At 39.6% G+C, this 24,789-nt stretch overlaps 1 protein-coding gene across 7 annotated transcripts in view; it reads left to right on the plus strand.

Moving 5' to 3' along the window:
- PPP1R9A (protein phosphatase 1 regulatory subunit 9A) overlaps positions 1 to 24,789 on the plus strand; it is a 146,705-nt gene that overhangs the window by 73,616 nt on the left and 48,300 nt on the right. For all 7 annotated transcript variants that reach the window (XM_055706711.1, XM_055706710.1, XM_055706713.1 and 4 more), the window contains exons 3-5: positions 6,634 to 6,766; positions 7,260 to 7,380; positions 12,148 to 12,252. In XM_055706711.1, coding sequence (XP_055562686.1) covers positions 6,634 to 6,766; positions 7,260 to 7,380; positions 12,148 to 12,252 — 359 coding nt within the window. The remainder of the gene's footprint in view (positions 1 to 6,633; positions 6,767 to 7,259; positions 7,381 to 12,147; positions 12,253 to 24,789) is intronic.

The following is a 24,789-nucleotide window of genomic DNA, read 5'->3' on the forward strand; positions in this document are numbered from 1 at the left end:
GGGAGCCCAGCAGTTCAGTTTAGTATATTTGAAACAAGACGTGATTGTAAAACTGCTCTGAAGAAATAGGCAGCTACCCTGCAAATGTACCTGTTCCTCCTCCCAGAAGATAGGGAGCTGCTATTGTGTGCTGTTCTAGACTTAAAGACATCTCTAGACTAGACTAGACTAGACATCTAGAAGGTATCATCCAGAACTTGTGATGTTTTCTGAATGACCTATGCCCAAACAACTTACTTGACCACTATGTTTCCTTATTTGGATTCTTGCTAACAATCTCAACAAAGCTTGTCTGAAATTCCGGCTGTTACTGTAATTAACGATAATGCTTCCGATACAAAATATTTATGATTTCCATCCATGTCTGCATTAAAGACAACCTTTGGGTTTTCATCTTTCCCAAAGTCAACAGGGTGTATGGGGCAGAACCAGCCAAAGGAAATTGTTATTACTGTCTTTATAATTAAGGCTGCCGAAAAATGCATCTGTGGTGTCAGGTTCATTAGTTCCCTTTAGTGTTTGCACATTTCTGTTTTCTCTCAATTTCAGTGCAGGAAAACCAAGTTTATTCACTTGGAGAAGAAAACGGGTGATTGGAAAGATTAGAGTTTGTGCTCCAAGGTCCATGCTCTCCAAATGCAGACACTTGTCTGTGCCAAGTTTTGTTCCCTCCGCATGAGAGAGTTCTCTGTGACTCTCTCTCAGCAAATACACTGCACACCCTGGAGATGAGTCATAAAAGGATAAAACTATAAGGTAGTTCTGTAACTATTCACCTTCCTGCATTGGAAGTAGGCACAGTAATGATATATGGCCAGAAGAATTCCTGATCATTCTCGGGGCTTCTCACCAGAATATACAGAGAGGTGACCCATTTGGTTGCTTCTGCTGTCTGCAAAGGAGGTGTGGAACAAAGATGTTCCAAATTATTAGAGTTTTGAAAATGGCATGCAAGAAGGCTAATAATGCCAATTATCACTCTGGCGGAGCTTGTTGTATGTACTAAAGCAAACATCATGCACTCAAGCAGTGAGCATCGGGTGTTCTTCTGGGAAGCCACATTCAGTCCCTTTACAGTAAATTGTGGATGCTGTTTCTGGAACCATGGCTCCATACCAAGACCCAGGAAACCCAAATTCTGGCCTTGGTCTTGCCTTGAGTTGTGAAAAAAGGAAAGGATTTTGCATCATCCATCCCAAAACTGATAGTATTGCTTTTTATGCCTGCAATTGTGCCTGAAAATCTTGGTTTTCCGTAATGGGTCAGGAGGTGCCTCTGATAGATAGATATCTTTGGTTGTTCTTGCCCAAGGACGGTGATGAAAGGGAAAGGGTTGTGCAGGTTTGAGGAGAGGTTTCAGCAATGTTTAGTGTTCACACAAGCAATCCCAGTCTCTTTTGCTGGCAAGTACTATCCTCTGCTTAGTGACAGTTGACAATCAGCTAGAGAGTACTTCTCAGGATTAACCAACAATGTCAAGCTCAGCTTGTTGGTGGCCACCAGCAGCACGTATAGTATTGGCACCCACTGATCAGGAGCACAGGTTGTAATAACCACTCTGTGGCCTAGCATCACTTCCAGGGTGGCCTCTAGCATACCAGTGTTACAAAACCTTGACCATGAATTTTCAGAAATAAGAAAATGTTGGCGAAAAGTAATAGTTTATTGGTCTTACATGGCATCATTATGGTGAGGTAGTGGCTGTGATGCCTACTCCCCTCCCTGGAGTGGATGCCAGAGACATGACTTGCTGGCAAACGTTCACTGTTGGAAACGTTTGCTTTCTGAACAGAGACATGAGAGGCAGGCATTACGCCAGTGTAGCAATAGCGCGTGGAAAGCATGGTTTTATAATTGGTATTGCTCAGTGATCACCAGCATGCATTGGCTGTGGCCCCTGACATGGAATGGCCCAATATAATCAAGAATTGCACGTAAGTGAGGCTATTTGTGCATGTGTTAAGCTTGAGTAACCGAAGGTGTGGTAGAACAGCCGCAGCCACTGCAACAAAGTGCTGTCCGCCAGTGTGCAGTTCTTGCGCAGTTCTTTCTCTTTGGTGGCCACCAGTCATTGGAGAGGTAAAAAGCGTGGATGGCAAGGCAGTCAGCAGCAGCTGAACCTGAGATCAGATCAGGTCTTGTTCCTTAGCACAGCTTGCAGACAGTATAGGTATATCCAGCGTATACTCAGTATGTTTGGCACTTTCTTAAACACATGAGATGAGACAGTCTTTATGTTGCAGAGTTTATAGCCTGCAAAACTAGTAACATGGTTAATGTAGCACCAGACTGGCTAGCCCACGGGAAGGATAGCCCATGTGATTCTGCATAATTCATCTGCATTCTGAATTCCTTACAGAAGTAAAAAAGAGTTGTCACTACCAACTGCTTCTGCTTACCAGCAAAATTCTGTAAAGATTCATGTTAGTTGAGAGCCATGAAAAAATGCCCCAAACTTATAAAGCTTTTCCTTTTTCTGAGAATAATCAGTTTCCATCTTTCTGGTCCTACTCGTAAAATTAAGTATTAGAACCAAAATGTGGGTTTTTTTCTGAATTAGAGCCTGCAACATATTTTTATAGTTAGTGACATGTCTTTTCTAGCTTGTGCTCTGTCACTGCTCTCTGAAGGAGAAGAAAGTAGTCAAGCATGTGTATGTATGGCTTCCCTGGGGTGCCACCCAGGGTGCCTAACAATACCTGCTTCTTTGATCATACAGTTTGTCATTATTTTGATGCTGGATGAATTGCTGATGACCCTTTGTTCCTTCACTTTAAAGAAGACAGAAGTATGTTCTGTTAACAGCAGCGTTGGAGTGAGCCTGTCAGTTCTTCGGGTTTTGTTTGTTTTGACATACACATTGAGTACTGGTATCCACTGGGTTGTCATCATGCTTGGTGGCTTTTTATTACAAGTGCTGTTGTAAATCCTAGTAAATGTCACAGGAGAGGTAATACTAAATACTTATACTAAATACTTGGAGAGGTACAAGCAGAGATTAAGATGATGTGTTGGATTTTCCTGGAAAAGAGCTTTCTTTAAGTAATGGCTCAGTGGGCTTTGTTGCCGTGGGTACTTGGCTAGTGTGACAGCGAAACCAAATCTGTTAAATCACAGGGAATGGGAGAATTCCCATGACTGAAATCACACACACACATTCCAGGAAGTACAACAGCAACAGATATGGTGAAGTAGATCTACTTAATTTAAGTTGACCATACTTTGAGGAAAAAGTTATAACTGTTTATTTCGGTTTTAGCAAAGTAAAGTCTTGAGTGGCCGTTCTCATGACTGTACTGAACAAGCAGTTCATTATTATGGTGGATAGACTGTTTCACAGAGAAAGAAAATTTCAAAGCACAAATTTTCTTTACTTCATTTTAACACCCAGAGATTAATTTTGTAGAATCAGTCAGCCATGACGTGTTGTGCAAAATGAGGTAAATGACATAAAAGCATATCCTCCTTCTTCCCGTAGTGAAAATATACGTTGAAGGCGTGCACAGGATCATATGACCAGCATACAAAAGATGTGTGTTGATGCCAGGTAGGAAACAGAGCCTGTTTTCCCTTGACGCTGTCAGTGATCCTACAATTTCAGATTGAATGCTTAGGTAAGATACTGGATAAGAGTGCCATGATTTATTTGGAGACATAATGATAACTATTCACCACCAACAGTACCTCTAGTTCCCTTCACATGTGCAAATCTAAGTGTTCTGAAACAGTGAGGGAGATTTCTGTCTAATCTGCTTCAGGAAAAATCATCCCAAACAAGAACTCAATATATGATTTGATGCTTTGAAAGAAAATTATCCTGAAGCATATCCACTGACTTTGCAACAAATTTGGAACCGCCGCCACAATATACTAATGCCAGTCATTGAACGAAAGGAAAAGAATGGGGCTAGTTAACATGATGACAAGGAATCAAAAAATAAATATACTTAATTTGTGACATAATTTTTTCTTATACCTCACCCTCATCTATTCTTTGTCTCCAGCAAGCAATATTTATCTACCTGTCTCACTGTCCTTCAACAGCTAGTGACTGTATCTCCATTTTTCTTGAAAACATCCATCTCTGTTCCACATTTCAAACACAGGTCTCTCTTGTCATGTTGATAAATGAGACAATCTGAGCTGAACTCACATGAACTTGCTTGCATGTTTGCTGCATTTCAGACCTAAAGGTTTGTGGTCAGGCCTTAGCTCAGTAATGTTTTAGTTGGGCCTAGCTCTACTGATTGATATTTATTTTGGTTGATGTTGGCATGAACAAGGTTGGGTTTGGATATGGAACCCTTAGTGGGCATAGTTGCCTTTGAAAGCGGAGCACAGAGGAGGGAGGCTGCCAGGGGAGGTTATCCACCAGCCTGCAGCATGGCTTTTCATTGCTGTTGACTGGGCTCTTCTGGACTGGTTTGACCTATTCTTGTGTCAGGGTAGAGATGACTGCCATGAGTTGTACATCTCAATCAAAAGATAAATGGGATGACCTTCTGTCCCATACCTGCTTCTTTTTCATTACATACAGGCTAGCACCATTAGATCTGCGGGGTTTTTTCAGGCTTCATATGGCTTACATAGAAAAACCATGTTCCTGATTCTTCCTGTCTTCAAGTGTTTTAAGAAGCAGCAGACAGGGGTACGTAACATGAAGAAGTCTTTTATCTTGTGTAAAAGATGTCTGTGAAAGACATGGAGTAACGAAACACTTTTCAGAACTCTTCTATCAGGCTGTTAAGCATGTATGGACACCTTCCATTTTGTTTTCAGTTTTAGCTGGGAGTTCGACCCAATGGTGTTGACAATAGGAGCAGAATTTAATATATTGTTCAAGGCCTCTACAAAACAATAGATGCAGATGCAGTTATTGCATCCACAAACAGAAGCTTAGGGAAGCAGTGGAGGGTTTCTCCATTTTTTTGTTGTGTGGCCAGAACCTGCACATAGATTTTGCAGGTTATTTTAAACCAAGTAAATAATTACATTTCCTTATACTTCTTTTTGCATCAGTGTCTCTTCTCCAATCTTACACATACTAAAGCAGCATAAAATGTTCAGTAGCACTGGGCAGCGTGTGATTGACTTTACTTAGCTTTTGGATATATTTATGAAGACTTCTTAGGAACATGATTTAGTTAAAACAGTCTTTTTCTTGCATCAATATCACTAAAAGTCGATGTGAGATAGGTTTGTGGATTCTTATAAAATATTTATCATATCAGTCTTCTTGGAATAGGCAATTTCTTAAGTGTTTCACATTGATATAAAATACGGGAGTTAAAATTTCCATAGAGTGACTAATGCCTTTTCTGTTTTGACCGCTACTTTATATAAAGCTAGAGGTTTTTTTGCAGTAGCTTTGTGGTAGCCATAACACAGTTGCTATACTTATGACAGTATGTAATAGTATTTTTGTATTGCAACTTTAATGTATTTACTATTTAAAAGAAATTGATGTGCATGAGCAGCTTTTTGGGCGGGTGAAACCTCAGTGGAAATGAGCCCAGCTTCTGGCATTGCACTGGGCAGCAAGCTGGCATGCTTGCTCGAGGGGCAGCCCTTACGGAGCCTCCTAGCAAGGCTGTACGAGAGCGGGCTTCTTGACACCCTCTGAATATACATGTAGCTACATAGCATGGTGCAGTGTTTCATGTTGTAAGAGAAACAGTGATACAGTACAACATGGCTACATAATTGTATCTTCTGTAGGGTGCCTGTAAAAGAGGAAGAGGAGATACGAGAAATTGTTTTATTTGAAGTAATGAATATGACATATGTGTGGAACTGAAGTTCAGTGGAATTATTACCACTAATAATGCATATTCTGTCATTGCTGCCAAATATGGACAGTTAAGTGAATTAAGCTGGCAAACTCTGACATCTAAAATATGAAAATATGCTTTTCCTGACTGTTTAAAGTTCCCAGAGGTCTGAATAATCTCTGATTGAAGGCCATGTTTATGTTGAAAGTATGATAGAAGGTAACGTAAAGAATATGATCAGGTTAATGCAGTCAATGTTAAATTACTGCTTTAGAGCTGAAACAAACCCATAAACCTGGTTAGTTTAAAAAATACCCATGGCTGTGTACATTACTCTCCTGAAAAATTAATACCTAATATGGAGTGTAATGGGTATCTAATGATATCCATAGGAGGCATAAATGCAGATTAGTAATCTTCAAGTCTAGCTTTGGTTAGATGAATGCAAACTGGAACTTTATTAGGAAAACAGAAACCAAGACTATATACTGATCATCATTTCAATGTATTTTGCTTTTTCATGTCTGTGAATCGTTACTAATAGTGCATTCTTAATGAGTTAAGTATTTTAAATATCGACATGTATAGACCATCTTAGTCATTCAAGATCATCTTCTGTATTTATAGTTGCGAACAATAAAAATCAATCATTTATACTCCACTGATTTTTGTAACCATACTTGTGCTTTACTTGAATGAAAAAGCACTAATTCAAAAACTTGAAATATGAATAAACAGGAGAAAGTTGTATTTTAAAAGCCTTTTCAAACTCTGCAACATTACAGGACAAAAGCAGTAGGTATTTTCATAAGTTGGAAGTCTTTTTGGAGTAGGTAGAGTGATTTTTGGTCTGTTTCCACAGGTTTTCAACACATATTCCAATGAAGACTATGACAGGAGAAATGATGAAGTTGACCCAGTGGCAGCATCAGCTGAATATGAACTTGAGAAGCGTGTGGAAAAGCTGGAGCTCTTCCCAGTTGAACTAGAAAAAGGTATGGGGTCTGTGTGCCATTTCCCGTTCCTGTGACACTGATCTACAAGTCTGAGGAAGTCCACACATGCCTACAGAGCCTATCTTGAATTTCCATGAATCTGTTGTAGTCACCTTGGCTTTTTGGATTTCAGGAATTGTTCAATAAGGAATTAAAGAAGCAGCTCACAGACATGCAGTGCTTCCCCAAGAGAATTGTTTTGCGACAGTCCATTAACACATGATTTTACACAGTGTTTGATTCTATATGTTCATTCTGCACTGGGAGAGTAAAAATCCTCATTGTTGTTCTGAGCTCCTTAAAAGGGTGAAGGTGACATTTTTTATGTGTAATTAAAATGGTAGTAGAACAGATTTTTTAAAAGGAAAACAAAAGAGTATTAATGTTATTGACATAGAAAACCTAGAAGAAACAAAGTGTAAATGTTTACCTAACAAATAATGGTACAAATCAAATGTTAAGAAGTTTCTGCTTTCACTTACCTTTTTCACAGATGAAGATGGACTTGGCATAAGCATTATTGGAATGGGAGTTGGAGCAGATGCAGGCCTTGAAAAACTGGGAATATTTGTCAAAACGGTAACAGAAGGTGGAGCAGCAGAAAGAGATGGCAGGTAAACTAGACTCAGTGTTTAGACATTTTCGCAGTGAATAGTAACTATGAATTATGATTTTCATAGGAAGGAGTTGTTTGCTTAATGTATGTCATGATAATTCAAAGCTGTAAAATTCAGAGACTTCATTGGTAAGGTCCAGATACCTGATGCGGTTATGAGAATACACCAGTTTGGTGCACAGAGTTTGAACTGTTTAAGGAGAACAGGTTTGCTGAGGATGTGTTTCTGACCACTGAAAACCCAGGTGCTTTAGCATGAGTAAAGCTGGAGATTCCAAATTGTGTATCACTTTTGAAGGTAGTTTAGATTTTAAAGGTGTTGAGCTCCTACATGTTCTTTGGGCTTCAGTCCAGCTTTAAAAAGTCAATACTTACGAAAAAGAGTTCTGCTCAACATTTGATTAGAAAAATAAATTACCATATCTGAATGCTTAAACTCCTACTAAATGTACCTCCTTTCAAGTTGACTAACACAGGCGGTTACTTGGTATTTCTTACTATGCATAGTCTTCTGTTCCAGAGTTCAGTTTCCACTCCTACAACACTGGAATTACGTTAATCAGTTGGCATAGGAAGCTGTACCATAAATCTCGCCCCCTAAAGAAATGTATTGGTGTTTGTAGTCTTATACAATGCTCACATAAAACCTGGTTGCTTCTATAAGTGAGATATTTATATATATACTTGGTATGTGCAGCTTAAAGAATTCCTTTTGAACATACAATATTTCCTATCATATGGGACGGTTACCTGTGTGTTACACAATTCCTGCCACAATCAGGCCACTGCTTCTCATTAGAAGTTAGAAAAACAGTACTGTGTAATCATTTGATAATGAAAAGTGTTCTTAAACATCTTCCAACCCATATAATTTGTTGTTTTGTCCCAGTGCATACCCTTTGTAAATTTGCATGCGAATAAAATATGACCCGTCTGGTACATTAGCAATTAAGTCTACTTATATGCATTCTCTACTTCTATTTTTAACCATTAGTAATTTGTTGTATTAGTTATAAATAACACCAAACACAAACACAGGCAAATAGAATAAGAATAAACTTGAAAAAGCTGATGCTGTCTTCCAAAAAATGTATTGCAGTAACGTGTTCTTTACTGATGAACACCTGTACCTTTTCAGCCAGGCAAAAGTTTGTTCTGTTGTGGAAACCCCACACAAATTAAGTCAGAAGGCTCTACGTGGTAGGGGATTGCGAAGTTTAATAACATTGCTCTGAAACTATTGAAGTATACTGTCTTCCAGATTGGGCTTGCAAGGTATCTTTACAGATCTTGGCAATAAGTTAGCAGGTTGAAGGCCAAATACTGATTTACCACAGGCTTAAAAATTATGAAGGAAAGCAAAGAAGCTGATACCTCAAGGTATGCTTGAGCTCAGCCAGAAGGCATTAAGCTCACGACTGGCATTCTCTGTGAAATTCTCTGGTTGCTCTATGATGATCTGTAATTTCTGTTCCTCTCATTATCCACATGTTTGAGTGGGCTACAGAAGAAGTTTATGTTCAGTCACAAGTCTCTTCTTTCATTTCCCTAGATGGCATCTGAAAGCAGCTTGTCAGCTGAGAAAATATAGTATCTTTCTTTGACCCTTCTAATATTTGTGTTGGTTTTCAACTGGCTGAATGTTCAGTCAGCTAAGAAATAGCCCTTTGATTTTCTCTTTGAGAGCCTGACTGATCATTCACTTGGGAAAGGGGTATGTAATCCTCTCAGTCAGGAGCAGCCGGTTCTGTAATAAAGTGCATCAACTGTAAAAGATCCTGTTAACTTCATCTTTGTGAAAAGCCTAGTTAGTCATTAACACTGATAGCAAAACAAAGTCTCCTAACAGAAAATAAACCCTATATTTCAGCAGTTGCATCAGATATTCTGAATAACTGCATAGCGATCTTCAATGGGGCTCTTCTGAAACTACAGTTTAAAACATTATAATATCTGTAGGGTAATTCCCATCTTTTATTGAAAGACCCATCGAGTCGTGATACAAAGTACTCACCTCCCATGGAAACCCAAAATCTGTACAAAAGGGTTTCTCAGTGATTGAGCACCACGGGATTGATTCATGGTGCTGCAAACAAACAGGTAGTGTTTAGTTGTCATGTGAAAAGGCGTTGTGTGGCAGTATTTAACCAAGGATGCTTCAAGATGAATCCAAAGGCAAGCATGTTGGTAAGTAGTAAAAGAGATTATTAATAGTGTGTAACATATGAAATCAATCATTAGACCGAATATGAAAAATAAAATCTTTTCCTGCATGAATTCATAGCTGCTTCTTTCAAATTGTTGTGGTGATGAGTCATTCACTTTTTAAAGTATTTTGGTAACGTTGAGAACAACAGTTTTGAAACATTACATAGTTCTTAACTTGAAAAATACTCTAAACATTGTCTCTACATAGGTTAATTTTTTTCTGTTCATCATACAGAGCAGTAATTATACAAGTAATTGGTTCATTTCTGTGGTTGCTACTTCATTGAAGTGCTACTCCACCTAGACAAAGATTTAAGTCTTGCACATTAGAAAATAATTGTCAGAATTACCAATTTCATTAGTGATAAAAGCAGCTAAACGTCTATAATTCAGGCTTTGCCAACCTGAGCCTATATTCTCATTGATGTTTGAAATTAGATTTGAGAGACAGGAAGCCTAGAGCTCCTGATGGCAGGGGCTCTAAAGGGAAGGCTGCCCAGAGAACATGGCTGTCAGAATATTTTGGTATAGATGGTGCTTGGAGTTGGTTTGTCTGGGTGGTTATGGCGAGGCTACAGGTACAGAGCTGCGGTGGGAGTGTTGCTTGAGAGACGATGCCCAAGAAGAGGAAGGTGGTCAGGAGAATATGGCTCTGAGAGGTTTTTAGTCTGGGAAATATAGAGCATACACAGCAACAGACAGCGAACTTCTTTTCTCATTACATGTAATTATATAATTTGAATAACAGTTATGTTAATAGTATGTTGTTTGATATGTATGTATGTTTATATATAATTAAAATATATGTATAGAAAGAGAGGAGGTTTGGAGAAGTGGCCATAAAAATAAGAGTTGGAAATTAATTTAGGAGCTGTACCGACAAGAGAAGATCAGAAATGTGCCTGAAGGACAAATGGAATCAGACTGAGTTGCAGTAGATCAAGATAGAGCCACTTACGAAGTTGCAGGCAACATTTCTCTAACATGACGTTTCATCACCTGAAATACTATAATTACGTATCTGTATGAACACTGCTAGTCCACTGCGTAGTGCAGCATATAAACTGCCATCAAAAAGGAATCTGTTCTTCCGTCATTTAGTTTTCAGCCAGGAGGGTGACAGCTTCCCACTCAGTGGGCACCAACAACTTAAACTTCTTTTCTTGGAAATCCTGCAACCATCTGACTGCACCTCATGTTTGCTAAAGTAAAAAAAAAAGAATTTTTACAGTATCAAAATACAATAAATAACAATGTGATTGGTGTATTTATTAAATGCTTCAGTGAAAAGTGAAATAAAACTCTGAGATTAAAATGCCTGATATGATTTTTAAGGTAACAGTTTATAGGCTGTCGTGAAGACCATTTTTTCAAGATTTCCTATATACAGAAGGGAGATCCTGACCAGATCACAGTGACATTCTGTGGTGTGAGGTTGCCAAAGAATAAATCTTGTATTTCTTACTCATCACTGGGGTTCAAAGAATGAATACATGTAGAATGCAAAGCATTGCCTCAGACTTGACATGGAAATTAGTGCTCCAAGTCAAAATGTTTCACCTCTCTTGAAGCCTCTGTTGTTCTTTGCAAAGAAGTCTTTATCACTAAGATATCCCTAAGATATTAAATATCTTAATTTAGATATTTTCATGTAATTTAAATGGGATTTTTTCATAGCTGTTTCTTGGTTCCTTTGTAAACTGTATCATTTGGATCAGTGGCATCTGTGTAAGTACTTGAAAATTTCTCCTTTTCACTAGTTCTGAATCTACAAAAAATTCATGCATTTCTAGAGGATGTTTTAGTATAGCAGTCCTCCTTCCAAGCATTTGTAATCCAGATGAGTCCAATGCCTGCTCTAGGGATTTCAGAGCAATGCTTACTTCTGATAAAAGCAGCATGGTTTTTATTCCACCTAAATTCTCTTGTATCAAACAGTGTATCGACTGTAAATAGGTGTTTGGTTTCAAAAAGAGAGTCCTCATTAAAGCAGTCCAAGGTCTTCTGATCGTGTGCAGCAAGATCACACACTGGGAATTCATCTTTTTGGAGCATGTTAGATGAAATATTTTAAGAGAGTATGTCACAATTAAGTCTGATACACAAGCTCTTTTCTGCACAGATGAGCAGGTTGTTTTAGTTAAATATCACATTTTTTTTCCATTAGCATGAAATACCAGAGCTATGTCTTATGCTGTTTTTCAAGATTAACTTAGGAAAGAATGATACAAGAACTGTTCAAGTATCTAATTTAATTTAAGTCATATGACAAATTCAAGAGTTTGTGTTACTGTATTTATATACAAGGAAGGTGAATGGATGACTGATGCGATTAATTGTAATGGTAACTTTGAAGCTGGATTTATGAGATGTCTGCATGCAAGGAATGATGCATTTTTCATATTTACCTCAACCACTGAAAAAATCAAAACCATGAGTTTTTGTTTAAAGTCTTTGTTTAAAATCAAACTAAACAGACCTCTCTATGCTAAGTTTTGCTGAAAATTCACCAAGAATTCACACAATTATTTGTATATTTGTGTTTTTTCCCTGAAAGGATCCAAGTGAATGACCAAATTGTGGAAGTTGATGGCATCAGTCTTGTTGGTGTTACGCAAAATTTTGCTGCAACTGTTCTTAGAAACACCAAAGGGAAAGTCAGGTGAGTATTTTAGAAGAAAAAAAATGTCATTGAATATTTAAGATTACCTGGCTTCTTTCACAGGAGTGTCAGTATGCCCAGATGGAATCAGGTTTTTTGGCCTTTTTCTGTCTTCTCTGCTTTTATCCTAAGACGGGGATAGCTATGGTATTACAGTTTTTTGTTTTGGCTTGCATTTTTACAATATGGCCACTGAAATAAACTGAAATTGCACATAAAAGAAAGCTTTTCACTGATCTAGATCTCCATGGTCCTCAAGCTGTTTGTATTAGCTAGAATAACGAAGGTCATGGGTGTTGGTCAGATGGACACTGTGCTGCCACTGATCTTCTTGCTGTTCCTTCCACTGGGGAGACTGGTGACATTATTGCCCCAGGGTTGTAGGGGTAAGGTAGTGAGCACTCTGGTGCTTGCAGATGCCCCATCAGCACAGAGGAGAAGAGAGTACTGGATGCAGTGGTGTTAGCAGCTACCAAATTGAGGAGCGTAACATCCCAGTATTAATTCATTGAGCTACCTGAGTCCCTGCACCATCTCTGGGTTTCTCTCTGTTTGTATGCCATGGTGCATCCCTGTATACATCCATCAAATAATGAATAGGCTAAAAAATGTAACATACACTGGAAATAAAATTCTGAACTAACGTAAATACAAGGTTGTGAAATGTTTGTAATTAATAAGAACAGTGTTTCCCTAGAAATGAACTGTTTTGCCATTTAAAAACCTATGCAGTCATATAGATTTTCTATTTAATAGCATATTAATTTCATTAAAGATTTAACTCTACAAAATAAATAAAAAAATATCTTTGGCATACTGTGGAGTAACAGCCATTCTTTAGTCACCCTTTGGTTCTCTTTCAAAATCCTCTCTAGGGAATACGGCTGAATTCTTTAATTAATGAGTTCAGGGCTGACTTCTTTAGAACCATGACTAAACTATTGGTGGTAATATATGCAGGCCCCCTCAGACGGTGGTGCTATGTGCTGGCGTGCACATTTCCACTATACTTCCATATCTGTTCCTGCACTACATGAAGGAATAATGTTGGGATGTGGAATCTGCAAAGAATCTTGGGGGTGGTTGATCAAGGTTTTATTTGAAGGAGGTTATTTAGGAAAAAGGTATTAGAAATTGTAGTGTAATTACATGCGAACAGATTTTTGTGTAACATTTACAGTTTTAGTTACATCAGTACTATTTTTGCAGACTCACACATGCTGTAAGTATTCCTGCTGAGTTAACTATAAAAATCAGTATGCTTCATATACATTTTCTGTACAGTTGGGACCTTCAAACCTAAAATCCTTATGACAGAGAATAATGTCTTCCGTACACAAAGCAAATGCTATGTATATTTTGTGGCTAGTTGTTTTAGTAAAAAAAAAAAAAAAGAAAAAAAGAAAAAAAGAGCATTCAAGTAAAAGGTATGTATTATATACATGCATAATCGGCTTAGTTCGTTTAATTATTATTGCATAAGATACAGAATAGAATACTTGCTTTCATGGAAAAGTAACGAATATGGAGGAAGGAAGAAAACATGAAACAATTTTCACACAGGGTGTTTCCAGAATCTTCTCTTGGGATATAAATTACAGTCAGACTGGTTGCAATCTTGACCCTTTTGTCACAAAACGGTGGACTGTAAAAAGCATTGCTTCATTGTTGTTGAGCTCACATTGTCAAGTGTACTATGTATCCTGTGCGCTGGGATCATAGGCTTCTGACACGTCTCATTTATCAAGGAGAGATGTGTGAGCTTCTACATTTTTCCTTGTAAGTAAGCTTAAGATACTGAGCTTTCACGGGAAAAATGACCCAGTGCATTAGTGTAACAACTTGATAAAACCCCCTCATAAAATAATAGTAATTTAAAAATAAAATTTAAAATATATTATTATATAAGTTATAATATAAATAAAATTACATTAATATTAAACAGATACATTAGAATTTATATGCATATCAGCATACTGTGCAATTAATAGTGTCTTACTAATGTATATGTCTAATTAGAGGAAAGGAATGGGTAGAATTTGGTGCAACTTCCCCTTCTTAAAACTTCATGGGAAAACACTCAAACTACTCTTTGGCTTCACACAGGCCAGATGAGAAATGCATTTGTGGTGGGCTGGGCGTGAGACTTGATGAGATGCCTTAGCATTGTGTGGCCCAGGCTCCTGGCCTGGCTTCTGGTCAGGTCCTGGACCATTGAGTTGTCTTGATGCTCTGCTGGCACCGATGAACTGTATTGGGTTTAGCCACTCAAAATCAGAAACGGTTCCAGAAAGCTGTTTTTTTGGAGACAGAGATTTCAGGATGCTTCATGTTTTGGCTTTACGGTAGGTTTAAAGTTTGCTTGTAAAGCAAGTGAGAGCTAATATTGATGAATTTACATGGAAAGAAAATCAAATATTTTTATCTCGCTGACTGTTTTTCTTCTGCTGTATAACAAAGGAGCCCTGCCTGCTGCTTGTTTTCTGGAGAGAACAATTGTTTTCTGACAGGTCCTCTTTCCCACTTACATCTGCGTTAGAGCCAGGATGGAGAAATCCGTCGTCTCCACCCTCTTTGGTAAACAGTGCTCACCTCTGCACCTGACCTGCTTCAGAACCTTGGGGACAACATAAGAGGATCTTCTGGGGAAAAATCCCTCACCTGCCCTAGCCATCAGCTCCTGCCTGTTGGCAGTGCAGGGAGCGGCGCTGCTGACCTTTGAGTGCATGGTTCCCGTGGCAGCTGCCATTAATGATCCATGTCACTGCGGGAGCAGGAGTGGTGGAAAAGGTTATTGTGATATAAATATCTCCTGCCATTCCTGCAGTGCGTATCCCAGCTGAACTACAAGTGTGTTGGCAATGTACAGTCACACGCCCTGCCTAATTCAAGGCAAGGTGACTTCATGAATCCTTCTTTCACTGGAGAAAACACATCCGTATTTACTCGCATGTCTGCTATTTAATAGTGTCAGTTTAATGGATTTCATAGGACTGCTTTAATAAGCATAGTTATCCTTGTGATCATAGCATAAACTACGTGTACCTTTCTGCTGCCTGATGTCTTGTACACACAGACATTTGTGTGTTTCACTGGCACTATTTTCATGGTTTTTAACCCACAGCATTACATATACGCAGTTGTTTTGTCCTTCATCTAGTCAAAGTGCATGCTAGTTTTTGTAACAGGGTTTATTATGTGAGATCAGTTGCAAAGAGAGGACATTCATGAACAGAATGACATGAAAGCTACTGCTTAGTTCTTTGCAATACAGTCAATTTCTCTTCAGGGAGCTTGCATAATACCAATACTTAGTGATTTATTTCCCTCCTTTGAGCCTTCTGAACACTTTGAATGATCCTGACAGTGGAAGTCGTTGACCTAGAATAGATTTTTTGCAGTGTTTCTGCCAGAAAAATGTATCCAGAATGTCTGTAGCTGACACAGTAAAGAACTCATGAAATTGAAGACATGGATTTTACCTTTTGAACTGTTGCAGGCGAGAGTGAGAGGAGGGGGAAGAAGAGCAAGTGTAAGTGTCCATGATTATTTTATCCATTGTTTGAAGTCCATTGGACTACTCACCAGAGTTGTTGAATGGAAGATCATTGACCCAACCAATGTGGCTTCTCCAATGATAATGAATTCAATTATTCTTCCCTATAACATTTTATAGAAGGATAATCACCCACCAGATGTACTCTGGTAGCCTATGAGATAAAGGAAAGAGAGGGAATTCTTTCATAATCCCAGCTAGCAATCAGCTTCTGGTTTTATGGATGAGAATTACTGTCCTTGTGACTAATCTGGCAAATACAACTATGAATGCTATTTCAATTGATGTAAATACTGTCATCTTTACAATTTTGCTTAACTATTTAGTTTACTGATATCTCATATTAGTGGATTTCAGAATTTGATTATATCCAAGAGGGATTTTCCTTTGACATGTATGTTTTTTTCAATATTGGTGAGTGTCGCCCCTGCTCTAAGATTAATGGATCGGTCAGAAGGCACCGCCAGACTAATATCACTAATTGTTCTGTGCTTCTTCTGACCCCATTTAGGATGTAATCCATCAGCTTGGTAGTTTGTGAGGGGTGCCTACAATCATAAAAGACAGGATAAGGAGGCAGCTTGACAGTGGGAATCCTATCCTGTCACAAAGCTTCTCCTGTTATTTTGTTTGCAGTCTCCTCATGGACTGTGGTACTGAGCAGCAGACCTGAAGTTCTTTGCAGTTGGATGATGTTGAGCCTCTGTGACCCCACTCTTTCCCTCCTTTCTTTGTCATAACGAAAGGATGCTAGGGGACCCCAATGTCTTCACCAGAGAAAGCTCGCTTGGAGAGTTGTATGCTTCCGGAAAATTTTATTTTTTTCTTGAACAGACCCACAAGAGAGAAAATTAATTATTTTTCAGAGAAAACTTTATCCTTTTACCATACTTTTAACCGTACTTTTTACCATGTCTCCCTCCCTCCTAGGACCAATATGTGGGCTTTCAGTGGGGACTGCACTTCTCTCCCTCACTGGATGCAAAGATTCATGCCCTTGTAGTTCTGGGAAAGGCAGGGCCCCAGGAAAGGAGAACCTGGTCCTGGGAAGACTTACTTCATTGATAAGTAGAAAGGAACTTGCATGAGTGAGAGTCACCGGAAAATCCCAGTCCTTCGTATGGTGCTTGCATGCTTTTGTTATTACTGCTTTCCTCTGAAAGGTTTCTCTTAAGGAGGTTAACCAAATTCAGTGTTTTACTGGAGAGGTGGATTTTATATTCAGTGTCCTCCTACCGGATGCTGCTGTATGAATGTGACTAAGCATTTTCTCAGCTTTCTAACTGTTGCTAGGCACTGAGCGGATGCTCTCATGGGGCTTTCTGAGGCAGTTCTTGAGTTTTCAGGGAGCCACACAGAACCTGTGCAAAATCTGTTTGGTTCCTCATGATTTGCTCCACCTTGAAAGTAATTAATTGTATAAATTCTAACCTACCACTGAGTTTACCAGTGGGTTTTTTAAATTGAATTTGCTCAAATGCATCAAAGTCTTCCCATCTTAATATAGAATCAAAATAATTAGTTAGCAGATTTTGCCATGTTTAATTAATCTTCTAGATCACTGAGGAGTAGGTTCTAACAATAGCAGTGTAACTGTCAAACCCTGGGGCTTTTCACTATTAGCTATTCTCTGTTATAATAAAGAATCATTTGTTACTTTTGGGGTTTTTTTCCTTATCTGGATGGTTCTAATTCAGAGCAGGGTTTTGTCTCAACTCCCACTCCTAGTTCACAGCCTAATTTCTTTATCTCTTACTGTAGTACAAATGAAATCCTTCAGACAAAAGTGAAGTTTTTACTTTTTGTTAGATAGCTCTTACACAAGGAGCAGTTAAAGGGCAAAAAGTGAAAATATTCTCTTCTTAGTTAACATCAACTTGATATGTCATTTATTCCTTCTTCAGCTAATTTCTCATCCCATCTTGAGTTGATTTTTTTCTGGAAAATATACTTTCTCAGAAAATAGTATTTGTATGCCTGCTGTTAGTTTTGTTTAACTTGACAACATCTGGAAAGGTAGTTTACACAGTTATGTCTTTGCAAGCACTAAGGCAGTGTAGAGGACAGCTGAAGTCAAATGCAGGATCTAGCCAGCAGCAGTATGCCCCGGTGGGAATGGTGTTTGCTCAGAGTAACGGTGACCAGCATCGCTTTATTTTTGTGACTCCTTCCCCTAGATAATCATCTTTTCCTCTGGTGTGCATGCCTGTGCAGATTTTCTCCTGCTGCTTCTTACTTTCCCTGCCTGTGCTCTTATCCCATGAAACAGCTGTGTCCTTTAAACATTTGCAGGCATTCTCCATACTGCAGATCCACATTTGGAAGAGGCAGGAGAGATTGTACTGTTTCTCAGTCCTGGGTAATGAGGCAGGACCCAAAAGCAAAAGATAACACACTCCATGCCTGATTAAGAGAGCTGGATTATGTTGTCTTTTTTCTGGCTGGGGGTGATCGTTTTGTTCTTCCTTTCTTTGTCTGTTTCTTTTTCCTTGAATCCAAATGCTGGAGCTGAGGACAGAAGAAGAAGAGGAAAGAAAAGCCCTTTGCTCTGTGATGCTGGTTGCTGAGCTGGGACTTCATGAAGGGCTGCTTAAGAAGCCATGTGTGCTTGCTGCTTCTTTGATAAACCTGAATCATGGACCCAGCAGAAACTAAATCAGTCATGCCATGCACCAAAATAGTGTGAATTTCTCCCGTTTATTCCACTATGGTTATACTGAAGAATCTGTAATATGAGCTGTTTTCTTTCTGGTCTCTGCAAAGAACTCCTGCAAGCACAAGTTCTGTACGACTACCAAGGGTAGCATGCTGAACAGTGTGAAAATTTACTCATGAGTACTGTGACCCCTTAGCACCGGTGAGGTGAGACTGCATTCATCACGACTTTGCTGGTTTATATTCCTTGGCTGTGCCTGTTGTAGTAGATGAACTGTGCCTCGGACTGTTCCTTGGCACCTGAGGCCAGCTGGCACCAGAGTGGTCAGTGCTCGTACCTTAAAACTTTCTTGCCTTTCAGAGCAGGGTGGCTGTATCCAAATTGTCCATTGGAAACATCCAGGCTAACTCTTAGGCTTTGCTAACTCCTGGACTGTGTCTTGAGTATAATTTGTTAGAATTAATATTAGTCAGCTTGGGCCAAACCGTTCCAGAGACTGTTTCCGTGGTTTAGTAGTGTGGATCATCAATTATGAATGGTTGGGAGCATTCCCTGGCACTGTTTAATTTACTGGCATAAACATAGCACCGATGTCCTGAGATCTTGCTAATTTGAATTTTATGGCAAGTTATTTCTCAAAATACTTGCAGATTTGGACAGGAAATTAAATGTTTGAATGTGAATTATATAGAGAAATAATTAAAAGATTTTAATGAATTAATAAGATTCAGCGGGGCTGGATTTCATCAGGAGTGGCTTTTCTTTTCCTTTCCTGGAAAAAGGAAGAACTTGACAGGTTTTGGATCACTTTATCCTCAAGTTGGTTGGATCTAAACATCAAACTCCTACCCTGTGACTGAAATATCTTCATAAATGCTTTTTTAGCTGATTTTTTTACTCTTTCAAAGCCCAAAAGGTTCTGTGTTGTGGAGGCTTCCATCCAGTTTTGGTGCAATGTGATTCATGCAGTGTTGTATCACATAATGTGGGCAGCTGGGCAGAAATACCCACCATTCATCCTTGCAGGATAGCTTGCCAAGCCACAGGGATGGTGCTGTAGGAGCATTTAGCTACCCCTGAACTGTGCTATGAGGGTGGTCCAGCTTCCCTAGAACCTGGATCACCTAGTCATCCAGATTAAGGACATGGCCTTAACTCAGCAGCTTACTTGTGACCCATCTGTATTTTCTTCCTGGATTTGCTTCCCATGGATGCCAGCAAGGATGAGGGTGAGGGAGGGCAAATCTCACCTCAAAATGCAGCCAGGTTTTAGAAGCATTCCAGGGTAGCACTTGTACCTTTTGAACAGAGCTGATGTATGCACTTCACTTGCATTCAGCTATGTTAAAGCACGGGTTTACAAGTGTGTTTCTTTGAGCTGGCCATTCCCATAATAATTGTGTGGTGCTATAGCAAATGCTGATTAAATGTTCGTCATGAATTCAGGGAAACCTTTTATGCAAGTGTTGTGTTTGGATTCAGTTGGGCTGTCTGGAAGAGATGGAAGAGGTTCTCTACCTGTGCTCTCAGAAGAGCAGAGCAGTGTAAGGACAAGAACTTGGAGACTTGCCAAAACATTGAATCCCTTGGCTAATTTTGAAGTACTCTTGAATAAAGGTAATGTGTCAGTGAGGCCCTAGACTAGAATTTATTTCCGTGGGAATAATTAATCTAAGTGCATTAATATTGGTGAGTGGGTTTTTTACATGACTTCCTAATCATCTGACTCGATATCCACTTAGTGTTGATAGTAGTGGAGCTTATCAGAGGCTTGTATCCAGGATGCTGCGGAAAGGCTGCTGAGCCTCTTGTGGTGCTTAAGCTATTACTTTGCTGCTCGTCCACCAGCACCATCGATGCTGCTGTGGAAGACCTTCAGTATGTCTCTGAAGAATAGCCACGAGCAGGTTGAAAGCTTACTGGTAAGAATTAAGAGACCGAGGCAACAAAGGGAACCTTGTGGCTGGTGTCTACTACAGGCTGCTCAATCAAGGGGAACCTATAAATTTTGATTTCCCCTCTGCTCTGGTGAGACCCCACCTGCAATACTGCATCCAGCTCTGGGGCCCTCAGCACAGAAAGACATGGACCTGTTGGAGTGGGTCCAGAGGAGGCTTCAAGTACTTAAAGGGGGCTTATAAGAAAGATGGGGACAAACATTTTGGCAGAGGCAGTTGCAATAGGACAAGGGGTAATGGTTTTAAGCTAAAAGAGGGTAGATTCAGACTAGATAGGAAGAATTTTTTTTATGATGAGGGTGGTGAAACACTGGAACAGGTTGCCCAAAGAGGTGGTAGATGGCCCATTCCTGGAGACTTTTCAAGGTCAGGTTGGACGGGGCTCTGAGCATCCTCATCTAGTTGAAGATGTCCCTGATCATTGCGGGGGGGTTGGACTAGGTGACCTTTAAAGGTCCCTTCTGCCCCAACCTGTTCCATGATTCTGTGATTCTGTGATTTTTATGTCACAGGGCTCTGGGGGCTAGGGTGAAAGGGCATAAGAGGTATTCTTGATCATGCCAGTCACATAGGATTGGATGCAGAACAGTCCCTGGTTGTGCAGCCAATGGTGCAGGAGAGGTACTGCTTTTTATGGGCATTTTTGGAGGAATGAAAAATGCTAGGGAGTGAAAGGATCCACCTGACAAAGTTGGGCAAGAGAATGTTTGCCCACAGGTCCCATAATTTAACCGGGAGGGAGGGTGACCTAGCCCTTGCTTTGGAACAAGTGACAAGTGGGTTCAGAGGTTGTGGTTAGGGACTTACAGAGGACTTAGACTGCTCCAGCATTACTGCAAGGGTGACATGGTTTGGTGCAAGTAATCTAGGAGATTTTTGAAATGTGTAAAAAATAACTTCTTGACACAAGTGTTCAGTGAGCCAACAAAGGGAGGCAGTCTGCTAAATCTGTTACAAACATGTTTATGAGCAGTTTGGAACTGGTCAGTTCTTCAGTGAAGATTGCAGTTTTAGGAGCATTCACCATGAAACAGTGGAGCTTAAGAACTGGAGAGAAATTAACATTAGAATTACACCCTGAACTTCAGGAGAGCAAATTTTGGCTTGTTCAGGGGTCTGCTTAGTATGAGACCACTGCTCTGAAGGATAGAAGAGCCCACGAGAGCCTTGTGAAAGTCAGTTTACGCAACATCTACTGCTCTCCCCTCCTCTATGCAGGCAGGCCTACTACTCAGTGGTGCAGAAGACCCTTGTTGCAAAGTATACAGAAAAATCGGAGATGTTGGTGACTGCTTTGCCTTTTTTTTTCCACACATCAGCTAATGACCTGGGTATTGTTGCAGGGACATCTCCATGTTTCCTGCGGTTTCCAACAATTAGCCTCAGGGCAGCAATGGCACTGGAGGGCGAGGGTTCATGTATGGTTAGTGATACCTTTAGTGTCTGCTGCCTGTGTACCGTATGCCAGACTTCGTCATCGTGTGCTGTCACAGTTCAATCAGTATGAGTATGTCTATGCAAGTAAAAATAGATGAGCCCTTGTTTAATTCAAATACATAGTCATTAAAATAGTTTTTTAAAATAATAATAAATAAAATTAGTAAAAAATTAATACTGACCAAACCACTACTTCAACAACAGCAAGTCATGTAATACACACTATATACACATCTCATTCGTGGCACGTTACTGTTGCATGTTACCTACTTGCTCATGCCGCAGCCACACCAAGGAAGTCATGTTCCTGTGCATCTATCCTGACTGCTGACTGGGCAAAAGGACACCCATGTTGGCTCAAATCACTGACAAGTTGGGGTCCTGCTGTCCGTGGTCAAATTCAGGGTACAACACATAGCTTACTTCATCCTGGGCCTGGGGACAAGGATGGAGGCTACAGAACTTTTGCACATTAGTTCAGCTTACTGGCAGTTGTCTCCAGGGTCTTGGGAGGCTTTTCCTCAAAGTTCGCTTTTCTGTGCTGGCTTTACATAGCCAACATCCTGCACTAGGCATTACATAGGTTACCGTGTCAAATGTTTCTTATGTGGCTTTAGATAACTTCATTCAGTCATTGCCCCTTTCATCCTTCCTAATGTTACTTTGGGTGCTCCAAGCAGAACTCTTTGCTTGTTCGTGTTAGTTTTGGGTCACCACCATCACTAATCTCCAGCCAAACCTTGTTTACTTCCTTCTACCAATCTCCCTCAGTTCCTCTTGGTTACAGCTAACAGCTTTAAAGATTGCTGTGCACACACTTGCTTCTGGTGCAGGGCAGGGCTGTGTGGATTTGCAGACTTAAGACAGAAGGCACCATTAGCAAGTTTGCAGATGAGGTTAGATAGGCTAACAGGCAGGGCTGCTCTTCAGAGGGACCTCAACAGGGGGGAGAAATGAGCTGGCAGAAACCTTATGAAGCAAGGACAAATGTGAGCCCTATATCTGGAGCCACATAGCCCTGTGCGGCATGGTGAGCTAGAGAGCAGCTGTGCAGGCAACATGCTGGGAAGAAGTGGAAAGAACATCTTCAGTCTGAAGAAAAGAACGGGATGGTAGGCATATTGCTGCTGTCTCAGCTACCTTCCAGGAGGCAGAAAGGAAGAACCCAGATTCTTTGTACTCTCTATACAGGAACAAGGTAACGGGCAATGAACAGAATTTGCAGCAAGGGGAATTCTGACTAGGTATTTTCACACATAAAATCTCCCCACATACTATGAGGTTTCTCAAACTTTGGAACAGGTTATATCCCATCATTAGATAAAAAAACTAATCAAAGGCCATGAAAAAGTTGGCCCTCCTTTGAAGTGGGGGGCTTGTGGTGGACCAGAGGTCCCTCCCAACCTAAATTATTCATTGATTCGAAGAGTCTTTATGCCTTCTAAGTTTCAGATCATTTTATCTGAAAAAGTGTAGTGGAAGCTTATAGGTTGTGAATTCCTTATGTCCGGTCAGCGACCTCTGAATTTGGGGCTGCTGTCTTTTAGAAGAGCTTGATCTTGTTCATGGAAACCTGACAAGTTGCAGCTTGTGCTGCTGTAACTAAATAAAACTGCCTTCTTAGAGGGTTCGCACCACTTTTAGCACTTTGGATTAATTATATGGCTATTATCCTAATGGAAGCAGCCAGAGTAGGTAATTGAAGACATCTTGAAATAAATTAGATAAATGGTAGCAGAAGCAGCTTTGTGCTTTAAAGCTCAGAGGAAAACCATTTTAAAAATCCAACTGTAAAACTCCCCCAAATGCAATGAAATTTACTGTACATTTTTATTGATCAAATTATATTTCAGGAAAGGTTAGAAGAAAAAAATATTAATCCTGTTGCAGGAACCTCCCCAGTCTTTATTTCTTAGAATGAGTCTGCTGTATTCTTAATTGCTTTTTGTGGAATTTAAGGAATCCATGCTAAATTATTTTTAGCTGAGTACTTAATGCCTGAAACATTTTCAGGAGAAATCATCAGCTCTTGTCACTAAGAATTTATGCTTTCACATTCTTCTAGTAGAAAAGTTCTTTTCAAAATGGAAATATTTTTTAATTTCATCAGTTCTTATAATAATATTTCTAGATCCTATTGTAAAAAAATATTTTTTGTTACTTGAAGAAGCACAGATATGCAGATTCTCATTTAGTAAAAGCTGGAAATACGCAGAAAGCCATATATCAGGTGTGCTTTCAAATCCTTAAATCATGATTGGATTGCAGGAGATGTGGGAGTTGCTACCAGTTTCAGTAGAATGCTTTTCTTAATCACTGTTGCTGTGGTCTAATTTTCAATTTTTCCAGATACAGTATTATTTTAGATCTTAAATCTGAGATAGAGTCAAATACTAATTATGTTCCTAGTTCTGTCCCTCAACCAAAGAGAATATTTCAGAGCTGTTAATTCAGCTAGATTGGGTGTAACCCTGAATATCAAGGTCAGTTCATGCTCAGCTTTTCTGTGATGTTCTCTCTTCTCTCATTCCTTTTTTTGTGGACATCAGAAATAATCAGTAATGGCCTGAGATTTAGTATGGTGATGGCTTGTAGTGGAGTGTCACAGATTCACTGGGTTTTATTTTGCAGTTGCTTGCTCTGATAATTAAGGGGAATATTACCGTGATGAGGTTTAAAGGCTTTAAACCCCTCATTTGTCTCATATCCAGAAACATAACCAGCTTCTTAAATATATTATTGCTGATAGAGTTTGTAGTTCTTTATTGTAATACTTCTGGCCCTTGAGACTAATTAATCAGGTCTGAAATGCATGTGCTTAATTTAGGTGAGCCAGAATGATGTGAAATACATAATTAGCCACTTCGTTGAAGTGTGCATATTATGGTTCAGTGACTAATTTTCTGGTCAGTGAATCACAACCTTATGTC

This window comes from Falco cherrug, chromosome 4, assembly GCF_023634085.1.
Source record: "Falco cherrug isolate bFalChe1 chromosome 4, bFalChe1.pri, whole genome shotgun sequence".
NCBI lineage: Eukaryota > Metazoa > Chordata > Aves > Falconiformes > Falconidae > Falco > Falco cherrug.